The following is a 13,489-nucleotide window of genomic DNA, read 5'->3' as shown; positions in this document are numbered from 1 at the left end:
TTTTTTTTTTTTTTTTTGAGACGGAGTCTCGCTCTGTCGCCCTTGGGCTGGAGTGCAGTGGCCGGATCTCAGCTCACTGCAAGCTCCGCCTCCCGGGTTCACGCCATTCTCCTGCCTCAGCCTCCCGAGTAGCTGGGACTACAGGCGCCCGCCACCTCGCCCGGCTAGTTTTTTGTATTTTTTAGTAGAGACAGGGTTTCACCGTGTTAGCCAGGATGGTCTCGATCTCCTGACCTCGTGATCCACCCGTCTCGGCCTCCCAAAGTGCTGGGATTACAGGCTTGAGCCACCGCGCCCGGCCACCAATGACTTTTTAAAGCAAAATTGAGATGATACTGTGTTTTGTTTTATAACTTTTTTCCTTTAATAATGAAGCAAGCACTTTTCCATGTTAGTAAATATAGCTCTGCAACACTTATGGTTGCACAGTATTCCATTGTATGGATATTTAATAATTTAACTGAGTTTTTGGTGTTCAGTTTTCTTTTTATTATAAACAACAATATGAAATATTAAAAGTAAGTCTAGACATAACAGGGAAAAGAGTAAAGTACTAAACTTAGATGATGGTTTATGGCAATTGTAGCTAATTGCCAACTAGGTGCATTTTTCCTGTGCATTAAAAAGCCATGGAAATTTATTCCTTCTATGTTAGCTTTTTGTTTCCAGTGTAATAACGGTGCAAATAATACTGGGTGGTTGCACCCGGCACATGGCCAAGTAATTGAAAGTATTTTATTTCGTCATGATGGCATCCTTGTGGGAAAGGCTCTGTTACTTGTAGATGAGGAAACTTAAAGAACGAAATAGTTAAGTAACCTACAGGAGGTGGAGCCAGGATGGGAACTGAGATATCGCTCACTTGAGCCAGTGCTCCTCTTATGAATATCTTTGGGGGTAATGTTGAATCTCAGCTAGTATTTCAAGTCAATAAAGGGAGAGGGATCTGGAGTTGTCTTCTTTTTTTTTTTTTTTTTTTTTCTTTCACGATGGTATTTCTTTGGTATAGAAATCTCAAGATTTAGGAGTTAGGAATGGGAATTTCTTCTGAAAAAGTGGTAACTTTTTCCTCTGCTCTGCACTCTTCTCTTCCCTCCCCCATCCCCTCATTTAGATGATTGTTTTAGTAACTGTACTATGCTGTGTATCCTATGGTGATATTGAAACCAAGGAGAAGGTGCAAATCAAATAAACTATTGCCTTTGAAGTGTATATGTTAATGTTGAGTTCATAGACATCATTTCAGAGAAGTCTTGGGATTTATATTTATTTATTTATTTAAGATGGAGTCTTGCTCTTGTTGCCCTGGCTGGAGTGCAGTGGTGCAGTCTTGACTCATTGCAACCTCTGCCGCTTGGGTTCAAGCGATTCTCATGTCTCAGCTTCCTGAGTAGCTGGGATTACAGGCGCTGGCCGCCACACTCAGCTAATTCTTCTGTTTTTAGTAGAGACAGGGTTTCACTGTGTTGACCAGGCTGGTCTTGAACTCTTGGCCTCAGGTGATCCGCCTGTGTTGGCCTCCCAAAATGCTGGGATTACAGGTGTGAGCCACTGCGCTCAGCTTGAGTAGATGGGATTTAAGCTGGCATTTTTCTTAAACTTGTAAGCTTTAAAGATTTGAATAATTTCAGAATAACTTTGAGAAGTTGACTACTTAAGCACCGTCTGTGGTGTGATGTTAGTTATGACCTCCTTTTTCATTTGTGCTGGAGTAAGCCTGGGTTTTCCTAAGTTTTATGTAAGTCATAAAGCATATCTGAGCCCTTGCCTGGGTCCTCAGAGGGAAACTGTTTCCTGCCCTTGCTAAATCTTAACTGTAGTGCTGTCAGGCAGTAGGGTACAACTACTCTTCAAATGTTGTATTAATCATCTGGCACCGATAATATGCCTCCTTGCATTGCTCATATCAACTACATATTGACATTCAAAAGAGGAGGAGACTGAAAGCAAATATCTGATAGTGATTTTTACTTTAACAGTGTTAGTTTAATTTATAACTTGCAAATATTGAGACAGATGGCCTATGGTGTCCATCTGTCCTCTTGCCCTGAGCTGACTTGACTCATGGGCCCCAGCCTGGGTTTTCCAGTTGTTTGAATGGGTGGGAATCTACTCAGGGTTCATGTTTGCCACAGCTAGGGGGCTGGAGGTGGAGGGTCCCTCTGGACCCCCTTTGAATGCCGCAAAGACCATCCTCTCTCAGATCTTAACTTTCAGAGACCAAATTTCCAAGTATGTGGTCCTGGGCTATGGAAACCTTTCCTCCTGCCCAGGACTCTCACTCTACAGAGACGAATTCATTCAGGTCATCTGAGGCCCATGTAGATTTTTGGCCACAAATGGTTTCTCATACAGTGGTGCCCCCAGCATGTTCAGCCTCCCCCCTCTGCCCCTGCGGCCTCCTACTCCAGGGTGCTGTGCACTGCTGCCCTGCTGGGAAGAGAAGTCTGGAGGGGCACGGGCCAACACTGACCACTTAGAAGCCCCTTGTCCTTTTATTCTTTTTTTTTTTTTTTTTTTTTTTTTAGACGGAGTCTTGCTCTGTTGCCCAGGCTGGAGTGCAGTGGCACGATCTCTGCTCACTGCAAGCCCCGCCTCCTGGGTTCACGCCATTCTCCCACCTCAGCCTCCCACATAGCTGGGACTACAGGCGACCACCACCACGCCCAGCTAATTTTTTTTTTTTTTTTTTTTTTTTTAGTAGAGACGGGGTTTCACTGTGTTAGGCAGGATGGTCTCGATCTCCTGACCTCGTGATCTGCCCGCCTCGGCCTCCCAAAGTGCTGGGATTACAGGTGTGAGCCACCGCGCCCGGCCGCCACTTGTCCTTTTTTTCTGTCAGATCCTACCTCCCTGTTTCAGAGAGAAGAGTGCACTGTCAGTAACAAAATGTTTTCTCCCTTGCCTCTTTTTTGCTACAGTTGGTAGAAATTTCTCCTGGACTTCGTCGGTGACTAATGGTGTTGGGATGTTGTGGCCTTCAAAGGGAGGGGACAGGGTGTCAGGTCACCATTTCACAGATGGTTGACCCGATGCTGACTGTGACTGGCTCTTTTGGCTGCAAGTGACAGAAACCCAACTCAAACTTGTTCTGCAAGTAGGGACATTTATTGAGTCTCAGAATTGAAGGAAGGGGAAGGGTGTGTTTGGGTCCCAGAAAGGGTGTACCCTAGGGCTGGAATCCCATCCAGATTCCACTCCCTCTTTATGGAGGCTTAGCACCTTAGATGGGCTGTGTCCTCTGGCCCTGCACACACGGGCTTTCTTTTGGAAGCTGAGCAGGTCCACCGCTTCCCTTTACAAATACAGTGACTGGCACACAAGCATTTCTACGCTTATTGGGGGATGTTGGGGGGCAGGGCCCTAGGACTGGCAGTCCCCACTAAAACTCCATGAGGGAAGGAGCTCCCCCAAAGGTGGTGCTACTCCCAAAAGGAACGAAACAGCCAGTGCTCTCCACCCTGTCCCACCTGGCCATTTTCCTCACAGATGTCACCTGTCCTCCCAGGCCCAGCTGCTAATTCTGCCTGACGCTTGGCCAATTTGCCTGGTTAAAACCAGTGTATTTCCAGGAGATGGATGACATCACAGAACTGGAGTTCCAGAAGGCTGGGATGGCCCAGCACTCCCTCCTTCTTTAGAACATGGAGAGCTGTTAGTTGGGCAGGGCTGAAACATATGTGGTGAGGAAGAAGAGGCTCCTACTGTGGACGGCCTTTTTCTACAGATCCTCCCAGAAATCCCTGGGCCAGCTGGAACCTGGAGTCAGAGAGGGATGGGAGAGAGGTAAGCTGTAGAAGGGGTGGGAATATACCTTCTGGAACCACTGTCTTCCTTGAGGAGACCCTGAGAGGGGGCTTAATGGGCAGGGATGGAGCTTCCTGCTTCCCGAGGCTCAGTGACATCTATCTCTGAGGGTACCTCCTGAGTCAGTGTGGAGTAGGTTGTTGTTTGCCTGAAATTCTAATTTAACAAGGCATCTTGTAAATTTTATTCACTAAATCTGTCAGCTCTGGGGGTAGGAAGGTGGGAGAAGCAAAAGAATGGCCCCAAGCTCAGGCTAGTGTGGAATGAGTCTCAGAACAAGCGACAGAAGCAGCCTTGTTGTCTGGGGTAAATACCAAGGTTCATGGTCTCACGTTTAAGGACACAGACACACACGCACACAGAGTGAGTTTGGAGCAGGAGTTTAATAGGCAAAAGGAAAGAACAGCTGTCATAGAAAGAGGTCCCGAGCAGGTTGCCAGGTGGTAGTGGAAATGTCAGGGTTTTCTAAATAGGCTAGTGAGGAGGTGTTTGTGAGGAGGGGATGTCTTATCCTCCTAGGGCCCGATGGTTCAGTTGGGACCAGGTGTGCTATCTGTATAGAGTAGAGTTTTTAATAGGCTCTCACCCCATTCCCGACCACATAGGCCAACTTTTAGTCTGTGTCTCTTTGTCTTGCTTATCTGGGAGGAAGAGTTTCTGTGTCTGTTCCCATACATCTTTTTTATTTTTTTTTTTATTTATTTATTTATTTATTTATTTATTTTTTTTTTTTTTGTTCCCATACATCTTGCAGCTGTAGGCATACCCCTCGATTCTGCTTTTAGCTTCCCTACCTTAGCGCACCTAAAGAGAAAGGAATGTGGTTAGTAAGGCCCACTATTTTACTGGTGCCCATTGTATACATGTGAAGTTTGGTGATTACCCAGGAGACTTCCCCGATCCTTCTGTGCCTGAGCTGTTTTATCTGTTTTACTGTTTGCTCTTTCAGGCTTCTTGTTGTTAGAAGAAAAGTTATTTCCTTGAGCTGCGTGAGGTTAGAAAGGGAGCTATCTTTGAGCTGCTTTTTGTTAAAAGGAAAGTTTTCTGCTGGGGATTCACTTTACCATGTCTACCTAAGTAATTTCTTTCTGCCTCCTACAACAAGACCAGAGAAGAAACAAGCCCACCAGGATAGCCATCTTGTCCAAGCAGAAGCCGCCTGACACTGGAAGGCGGCGGATGGAAGCACTCAGGCTTCTGCCCCCTCACCAACATAAACCTAGTTTAAAGGGAAAAACACAGCAAACCAGTGACAGAAATAGTCCCAGGTTTTCAAATTTATTGGAAGTATTGCTTCTTTGATACTTTGATACTTTGATACCTAGAGATGAGGTCTTGCTATTTTCCAGGTTGGTCTCAAACTCCTGGCCTAAGCAATCCTCTCACCTCAGCCCCCCGAAGTGCTTGGATTACAGGCTTGAGCCACCATGCCTGGCCAGTCTTTCAGTTTCCATGGCATTGGCCATTTTGGAGAATACGGGCCAGTTATCTTACAGATTTTCAGCGAGTTTGGCTGCGATGTTTCCTCAGGATCAGACACAGGCTATGCATCCCTGGACGGAATACTGCATAAGTGATGTGTCCTCTTTGGGAGTCACACCTGGAGGCACACAATGTCCCTCTGTCCCTCACTGGAGATGTTCATTTTGATTGCAAGTTCAAAATACTGTCTGGTTATCCTCCACTGTATCTGTTTTGTTTTTTCTTTCTGTGCAACTAATAAGCAATCTGTGGGGAGACCCTATAAGATCATGGATAATATATCCAGTTATTCAGCAGTCTTCCCACAACCGCAGATTTAGCATGCAATGATGATTCTTTCTCAAACCAATCTATGATGGTTGCAAAATGGTGATTATTTTTCAACTCCATGACTTCCTCCACATTTATCGGTTGGCTTTTTATTGTCAGGAAGAGGGTCTCTGCTTCAGCTCCACACTATGTATCTTTTTGTCAATTTATTATTATTATGGCTCATGGATTCCTATTGCATTTAATGTATAATCTGTTACTGTCATTTATTTTGATGGTCTAATTGTCCTAGATTACCTTGGAAACCATTATGCAATGATTTCTTAGATATGACACCAAAAGCACATGCAATGAAAGAAAAATAGATACATTGCACATCTTCAAAATTAAAAACTTTGGGGCTTCAAAGAATACCACCAAGAAAGCGAAAGGCAATCCCCAGAATGGGAAAAAATATCTGCCATATATCTGATGTTGGTCTAGTATCCAGAATATATAAAGAACTCTTCCCACTCAGTAATAAAAAGACAACTCAATTTGAAACTGGGCAGAGGTTCTGAACAGACATTTTCCCAAAGATATACAATGGCTGATAAGCACACAAAAAGATGATCGGCTGGGCGCGGTGGCTCACGCCTGTAATCCCAGCACTTTGGGAGGCTGAGATGGGCAGATCACAAGGTCAGGAGATCGAGACCATCCTGGCTAACACGGTGAAACTCCGTCTCTACTAAAAATACAAAAAAATTAGCAGGGCATGGTGGCGGGCGCCTGTAGTCTCAGCTACTCGGGAGGCTGAGGCAGGAGAATGGCCTGAACCCGGGAGGCGAAACTTGCAGTGAGCTGAGATCGCGCCACCACACTCCAGCCTGGGTGACTGAGCAAGACTCCATCTAAAAAAAAAAAAAAAAAGATGATCAACATCTGTAGCGATCTGGGAAACGGAAATTAAAACAACAGGCTAATACCAGTTCATATCCATGAGGAAACCTTTTGTAGACAGATAATAGGTGTTGGTGAGGATGTAGAGAAATTGGAACCTTCATACACTGCTGATGGGAATGCAAAATGGTGCAGCCACTTTGGAAATCTGGTAGATCTGATAAGCTTAAGCCTAGGGTTACCCCATGACCCAGCAACTCTACTCCAAAGAAATAAAAACATATATCCACACAAAAACTAGTATGTGAATGTTCGTAGCAGCATTATTCATGATGGCCAAAAACAGAAACAACCCAAATGTCCATCAACTAATGAATGGATAGACAAAGTAGGGTCTATTCATACAATGGAATATTATTCAACCATAGAAAGGAATGAAGTATCATTATGTGCTCCAACCTGAATGAACCTTGAAAACATTATGCTAAGTGAAAGAAGCCAGATACAAAATGCCATATTTTACGTAACTCCATGTATATGAAATGTCCAGAAGAGGCAAATCCATAGAGACAGAGAGTAGATTAGTGGTTGCCAGGGGTTGGGAGGAGGGGGATGGGCAGTGACTGCTAAATGGGTACAGGGTTTTGTTTTTGGGTTGATGAAAATATTCTAAAATCAAAGTGAAATAGTAGTTGTACAACTCTGCAAATATACTGAAAACCACTGAATTGTACACTTTAACTGAATTAATTGTATGATACGTGAATTATATCTCAATAATGCTGTTACCAAAAAATATCGTTCCAGATCTGGCCAGTCGGTGGCTCTTTGAGCTAACTCTTGTGTCAATTTGACATACCCCAATCCATATTTTTAGCACTTTTTAAATTTCTGGTACAGCAAGATAATCCAGACATCTCATAACCCTTTCCTGCTCCAGCCTGGGAATCAGCCATATTTCCTGGAGTCCCAGTTCCCTTTTGTGTGGAATGTGAACCAAGATCTGGGCATTATTTCATTTAATCATCAAAACAACCCTTTTAGGTAGGTATTAGCATATCTTCATTTTACAAATGAGGCCCAGAAAGGTTGAGTATGTTGCCCAAAATCACATAACAGCCCAAGATTTGAAAGCAGGCAGTGTGAATCTAGGGCCCTTGCTGTTCCCCCCCCCCCCCCCCCCCGCCACACACACACATACAATGTGAAAGTGAAGGTTATGTCTATAGCCAGCCCACCAAGAATTGTACCAGGCAGGGTATGGCCCCTGGGAAAAATCATGTGTCATGTGTCTTAGGGAGTGGGGTTGTGGGGAGATGAGCACCCAGTATCCTGGCCTCCTTCTAAAAGCACATGCTCAGATACACACACACATATGCGGTGAAGACAGTCTTCAGTAATCTCCTTTGCCAACCTCACTCACCATCCCAATACCCAAATACTACCCATAGCTGGTGCCCATATAAGAGGACCTATTGATGAAATGAGATTGGCCAGGTGTGGTGGCTCACACCTGTAATCCCAGCACTTTGGGAGGCTGAGATGGGAGGATCACTTGAGGCCAGGAGTTCAACATAGTGAGACCCCCATCTCTAAAAAATAAAAAACTAAAAAACAAACAACAAAGAAAGATGGGCTTGGTTTTTTAATGTTGAAGCTCAGAAGTTGGTATATGGAGGTTCATGATACTATTCTCTCTCCTTTTGTAACTGTTTAATTTTCCATGATAAAAAAAATCTATAAAATAGTAAATGAGAGAAAAGAGATAGGAAACAGCCGGGTTGGAGCAGTGAGTGAGTGAGGAAATCTGGCTGCCCTCTCCAGATTCCCCAGGCTCTCAGAGAAGATCAGCAGAAAGTCTGCAAGACCCTAAGAATCGTCAGCCCTCAGCTGCACCTCCTCCGCTCCAAGGATGACAAAGGTGCTACTCATCTACTTGGTCAGCAGCTTTCTTGCCCTAAATCAGGCCAGCCTCATCAGTCGCTGTGACTTGGCCCAGGTGCTGCAGCTGGAGGACTTGGATGGGTTTGAGGGTTACTCCCTGAGTGACTGTGAGTGCCATCGGTCCCTCCCCTGTCATTTCTCCTTCTCTCCTAGTCATGTCCTACATGGCCAGCTTCTTTCTCGCCTGTTCATCTTTCAAAGCCAAGTTCAAAATGCAGCCCCCTTCAAAAAGCCTTTTCCAACACGCCATATTCATCCAAGTTATCATCCGAGCACTTATTATGTACGAAGAACTGTTTTAGACGCTGGGAATGCAGAGATAAACAAATTCCCTTCCCTTATAGTGTTCACATCCTAGGGGAAGACAGCACAACAAACACACTCATAAAGTACTGCCTGGTGGTGATCAATGCTATCAAGAAGAACAAAGCAGGGGGAGCGATGGTGACACTGTTTAGATGGGGAAGTCAGGGAAGGCCTCTCTGAGGAGGTGACATTGAGCAGCACCGAATTAAATGAAGGACCTGGTCACCCAAATGTCTGGGGAAAGAACACTCCAGGCAGAGGGGACAGCTAGTACAAAGGCTTTATCCTCCTGCATGGAAGGGATATCTCCCTTTTGCCTAGGATTTGTGTGCACCTGTCTTGCAACACTTGTCCTTTTATCTTGCTTTGTGGGTTTTTTAGGTACTTTTTTTTTTTTTTTTGAGATGGAGTCTCACTCTGTCGCCCAGGCTGGAGTGCAGGGGCACAATCTCGGCTTACTGCAAGCTCTGCCTTCTGGGTTCGCGCCGTTCTCCTGCCTTAGCCTCCCTAGCAGCTGGGACTACAGGCGCCCACCACCATACTCAGCTAATTTTTTGTATTTTTAGTAGAGACGGGGTGCCACCACGTTAGCCAGGACAGTCTCGATCTCCTGACTTCGTGATCCACCCACCTCAGCCTCCCAAAGTGCTGGGATTACAGGTGTGAGCCACTGTGCCCAGCCTTAGGTACATATTTTTATGCTTTTAATATAGGCCCCTTGAAGGCAGCATCTGTGTTTGACCCAACTGAAATGTCCCTCACTGGGCTTTGCACAGTTCCTAGCACACAGTAGGTGCTCAGTAAGTGCAAGACACATGAATAGATGGACAGATGAATGGTTGTACTTATCAGTGGGTGGATGGACCAAAGGATGAGAGGGCAAGTCAATGGAGGTTTCCAGCCCTCTAGTCCTATCTTGCCTCCCAGGCCTTATTCCTTTTGCCTCCCTTTCTCCTCCATCTCCCTTCTCACTCAGCTTGGTCCCCTCTAAATCCTGACCTTCTCCCTACTCTAAGGGCTGTGCCTGGCTTTTGTGGAAAGCAAGTTCAACATATCAAAGATAAATGAAAACGCAGATGGAAGCTTTGACTATGGCCTCTTCCAGATCAATGGCCACTACTGGTGCAACGATTATAAGAGTCACTCAGAAAACCTTTGCCACATGGACTGTCAAGGTCTGGCCAGGGCCCCAGGGTGGGAGAGATGAGAGTGGAAACCAGGCTCTGCTCACAGACTTCTCTTTTCACCCACAGCCTGGGAATGGCCCCAGAGATATGGTTCAAAAAATCAGGGAATCCCTTTACTGAGCAGAGGGCTGGAGTAGTGTCCCTAATGCCCATCCAGTTAGGAGATTCTATAGAGTCCCTGAGTAGGATGCAGGAAGGCTCTGTATACAGCTGGTAGTAGTAGAACAGCTGCAGCAGCCAATGTTTATTGAGAGAATATTATACACTAAGCACTTTACATACTTAGCTTATTTCATCCAATTTTCATGCAGTAGAAACCATTTATGATCTCCACTTTACAAAACAGCAAAGTGAGGCTCAAAAAGAGAACCAGCATTGAATGCCAGACCAGTGGCCTCACAGGCTCTTAACCATTCCGGAGTACCATCTTCAGCTAACGATCTGACCAAAGGCCAAGTGCAAACTCCCTAGCTCAGGGCTGATCCAGGAGGCTCGACAGGGCCCATGACTCTGTCCCTCACCGCTGCCTTCGCACGCTGACTGATGTCCCTGGGCTCCTCACCTGAAGACCCCCGCTCACTAGGCGGGACATACCTCTGTGGTGTTTTGGCATTTCCTCTCCCTAGAAACCTCCCACAAACTTTGAGTGAACCACCATCTACTCTGGTTAGGAAGAATAGTAGTGAACAGACCCAAATCTCAGGCCTCTTGCCCCTTCTGCCCACACCCCCTTTCACCTCCAACCTCTAGCAGCCATTGTAGGGATGTCTAAATGGGCTCCTGGGAGACAACCTTTGTCTCAACTGGAAACCTCGAGGTGGCACAAGCCTATCCAGGGAGGGCTGGTGTCTGCCTCCATCTTTGGGACTGTCTTCTGTGCCCTCACAGGTTTTCTCTTCCTTCCTTTCAGATCTGCTCAATCCCAACCTTCTCGCAGGCATCCACTGTGCAAAAAGGATTGTGTCCGGAGCACGGGGGATGAACAACTGGTGAGGAGGACACCGTGGGACTCAGCGGGCAGAGCCCCACGAAGGAGGGCGTGACAGAGAAAAGGGCGATAGACAAGGACTCACTGGCACGCCCTTGCAGTGTCTAGAAAGATGTGGGATAGCGATGGGCTTGGAACTCTGAGTCAGAAGACCTGGGATCTGGTTCTTCCATGATATTGTATTAAACAAAACTCTTCTGGTTGCGGTAACAGAAAACAACTTGAGCTAGCTGGGGAAAATTTATTCTGAGAGGACCAGATGTCTCACTGAGCCCACTCAAGGGCTGCAGCTGGGTCCCAGAAAGACCATGGAACCAGGGCTGGAAATTGTCAGCAAGCTTTCCATGGCAGGTTTCAGCTTCTCTCGGTGCATTTGCTTCACAACTCTGTCTGCAGACTTTCTCTGCTCCACAGTCTAAAGGACAAAGGGTGCTGCAAAGTGAATGGGCTGAAGTCCTAAGCAACCATAGGGACTGGCTAGGCTCAGCCCCAGTCCAATTTCCTGGGATAGAGAATCTGATTGGTTCCACTTGCACCACGTGTGCCCCCTTGGTCCAATCAACTGTAGGGATGGGAGGAGTTAAGCAATACAATTACGGCTGCTGCAGGGGCCTTGTGGCCATAATTGACCTTTTTTTTTTTTTTTTTTAATTTAAAAATGCTGACCGGGCGTGGTGGCTCACGCCTGTAATCTCAACACTTTGGGAATCTGAGGCGGGTGGATTACTTGAGGTCAGGAGTTTGAGACCAGCCTGGCCAACATGGTGAAACCCCGTCTCTATTAAAAATACAAAAAATTAGCTGGTCATGGTGGCGTGTACCTGTAGTCCCAGCTACTCGGGAGGCTGAGGCAGAAGAATCGCTTGAACCTGAGAGGTTGAGGCTGCAGTGAGCCAAGATCACACCACTGCACTCCAGCCTGGGTGGCTGAGTGAGATTCTTGTTTAAAAAAAAAAAAATGTGGTGGCCAGGCGCGGTGGCTCACTCCTGTAATCCTAGCACTTTGGGAGGCTGAGGTGGGTGGATCACAAAGTTAAGAGTTCGAGACCAGCCTGGCCAATATGGTGAAACCTTGTCTCTACTAAAAAATACAAAAATTAGCCGGGCGTGGCGGTGGGCGCCTGTCCCAGGCTGCTTTTTATGTTATATGGGGATGAGGCACTCACCCTGTGGGCCAGGATCTCTCTGGGGACCCTTTCCTTGCTTTGTGTCCACGCTCCTTAAGGCAAGCTACTTGGGAGGCTGAGGTAGGAGAATCGCTTGAACCCAGGAGCCAGAGGTTGCAGTGAGCCGAGATCGCGCCACTGCACTCCATCCTGGGCGACAGAGCAAGAATCTGTCTCAAAAAAAAAAAAAAAAAGAAAAATGACAACAACAACAACAAAAATGTGGCGCTCATCAGCTAGGCAGACACCCACAAAGCTGTGAGCTCACCAACGGTGGACATTCAGAGAGTCACCTTTTCTGAGCTTCCAACTAGATATGTAAGTAACACAAATGGCCGCCTCTGTAGGCGACTGTGGAAGGAGTCAAATCCCTTGCATACTCAAAACACCACAGAAAAGAATTGATAGCGATGATTATGCCATTCTTTTTGGAGGGAGAAGCAATGGTTGCACCTGGGACTTTTTTTTTTTTTTTTTGTAATAAGTAACTCTCAGCCCTGTAAAACAGTACTCACCCCTTCAGGGAGAGACGAGGATTTTAAAATGTGGAAATGTTGATCCAGGGAAGCAGGCAAACACCAGAGATGAGAGTTTTACAGGATTCGTCAGAGGGGACAGTGGGGGACAGACCAGAAGGATAGCAATGAAGGGGATTCTGGGCATTGCTCCACATGCGAGACTCACCAAGAACTGGGTCATGTGTGTGGAGGAGTTACTGAGCGTGAGGCAAGAACCATGTCTTTTTTCTCCACAGGGTAGAATGGAGGTTGCACTGTTCAGGCCGGCCACTCTCCTACTGGCTGACAGGATGCCGACTGGGATGAAACAGGGTGCGGGTGCACCATGGAGTCATTCCAAGACTCCTGTCCTTAGTCAGGAATTCTTCATTTCTTCTTCCTATGCCTCAACTTCATGAATTTTCTTCCCTTCCCATTTACAACTAAAACTGACCAGAGCCCCAAGAATAAATGATTTTCTTGGCTTCCTCCTTACTCCCATCTGGACCCAGTCCCCTGGTTCCTCTCTGTCATTTGTAAACTGAGGACCACAATAAAGAAGTCTCTATATTTATTGAAGCACTCACTCTGCAAAGAATGCGTCCATTTATTCATTATTCTACGCCTATTTGAGTACCTGAGACAGTGGGAGTGTACTAGGTACTAGAAGGAAGACAAAACACAACTGTTGCTCTTTAGGTGTTCATAATCTAGGTGGAGAAGCAGAAATATCCACAAACATTACAATAGATAATTCAATGTATAATAAAATTCGTAATTATTGCTTTGAAACAGTATCAGCATCCAAGTAATTCCTCCAAAGAACAATTTTTGAAGTAAAAGAGAAAGCTCAGAAGTAGGCAATGGGTGGGGCTGAGGGTATGGTATTGATGTGGAGAAAGTAGTGATGGGATGGAGAAATAGTGGCAGACGCCAATAATTTTGGGGTGCTTTGGGAGA

At 46.0% G+C, this 13,489-nt stretch overlaps 1 protein-coding gene across 1 annotated transcript; it reads left to right on the top strand.

Annotated features, from left to right (window-relative positions):
• The first annotated feature begins 3,639 nt into the window (after positions 1-3,639).
• Positions 3,640-13,104, top strand: LYZL6 (lysozyme like 6). The gene is made up of 5 exons (XM_010385182.2): positions 3,640-3,786; positions 8,266-8,492; positions 9,708-9,866; positions 10,789-10,867; positions 12,787-13,104. The coding sequence occupies exons 2-5, from the start codon at positions 8,354-8,356 to the stop codon at positions 12,854-12,856; spliced, it is 447 nt and encodes a 148-aa protein (XP_010383484.1). The 5' UTR covers positions 3,640-3,786; positions 8,266-8,353; the 3' UTR covers positions 12,857-13,104.
• Positions 13,105-13,489: the final 385 nt, after the last annotated feature.

The sequence above is a fragment of the Rhinopithecus roxellana genome, chromosome 19 (assembly GCF_007565055.1).
Source record: "Rhinopithecus roxellana isolate Shanxi Qingling chromosome 19, ASM756505v1, whole genome shotgun sequence".
Lineage (NCBI taxonomy): Eukaryota > Metazoa > Chordata > Mammalia > Primates > Cercopithecidae > Rhinopithecus > Rhinopithecus roxellana.
Note: the sequence above shows the minus strand (reverse complement) of the source record. Positions and strands in the feature narration are given on the sequence as shown.

Coding starts and splice junctions, on each gene's coding strand:
- LYZL6 (XM_010385182.2), top strand. CDS start 8,354: ATGACAAAGGTGCTACTCATCTACTTGGTCAGCAGCTTTCTTGCCCTA. Junction 8,493..9,707: donor GGGTTACTCCCTGAGTGACT/GTGAGTGCCATC, acceptor CCCTACTCTAAG/GGCTGTGCCTGGCTTTTGTG. Junction 9,867..10,788: donor TTGCCACATGGACTGTCAAG/GTCTGGCCAGGG, acceptor CCTTCCTTTCAG/ATCTGCTCAATCCCAACCTT.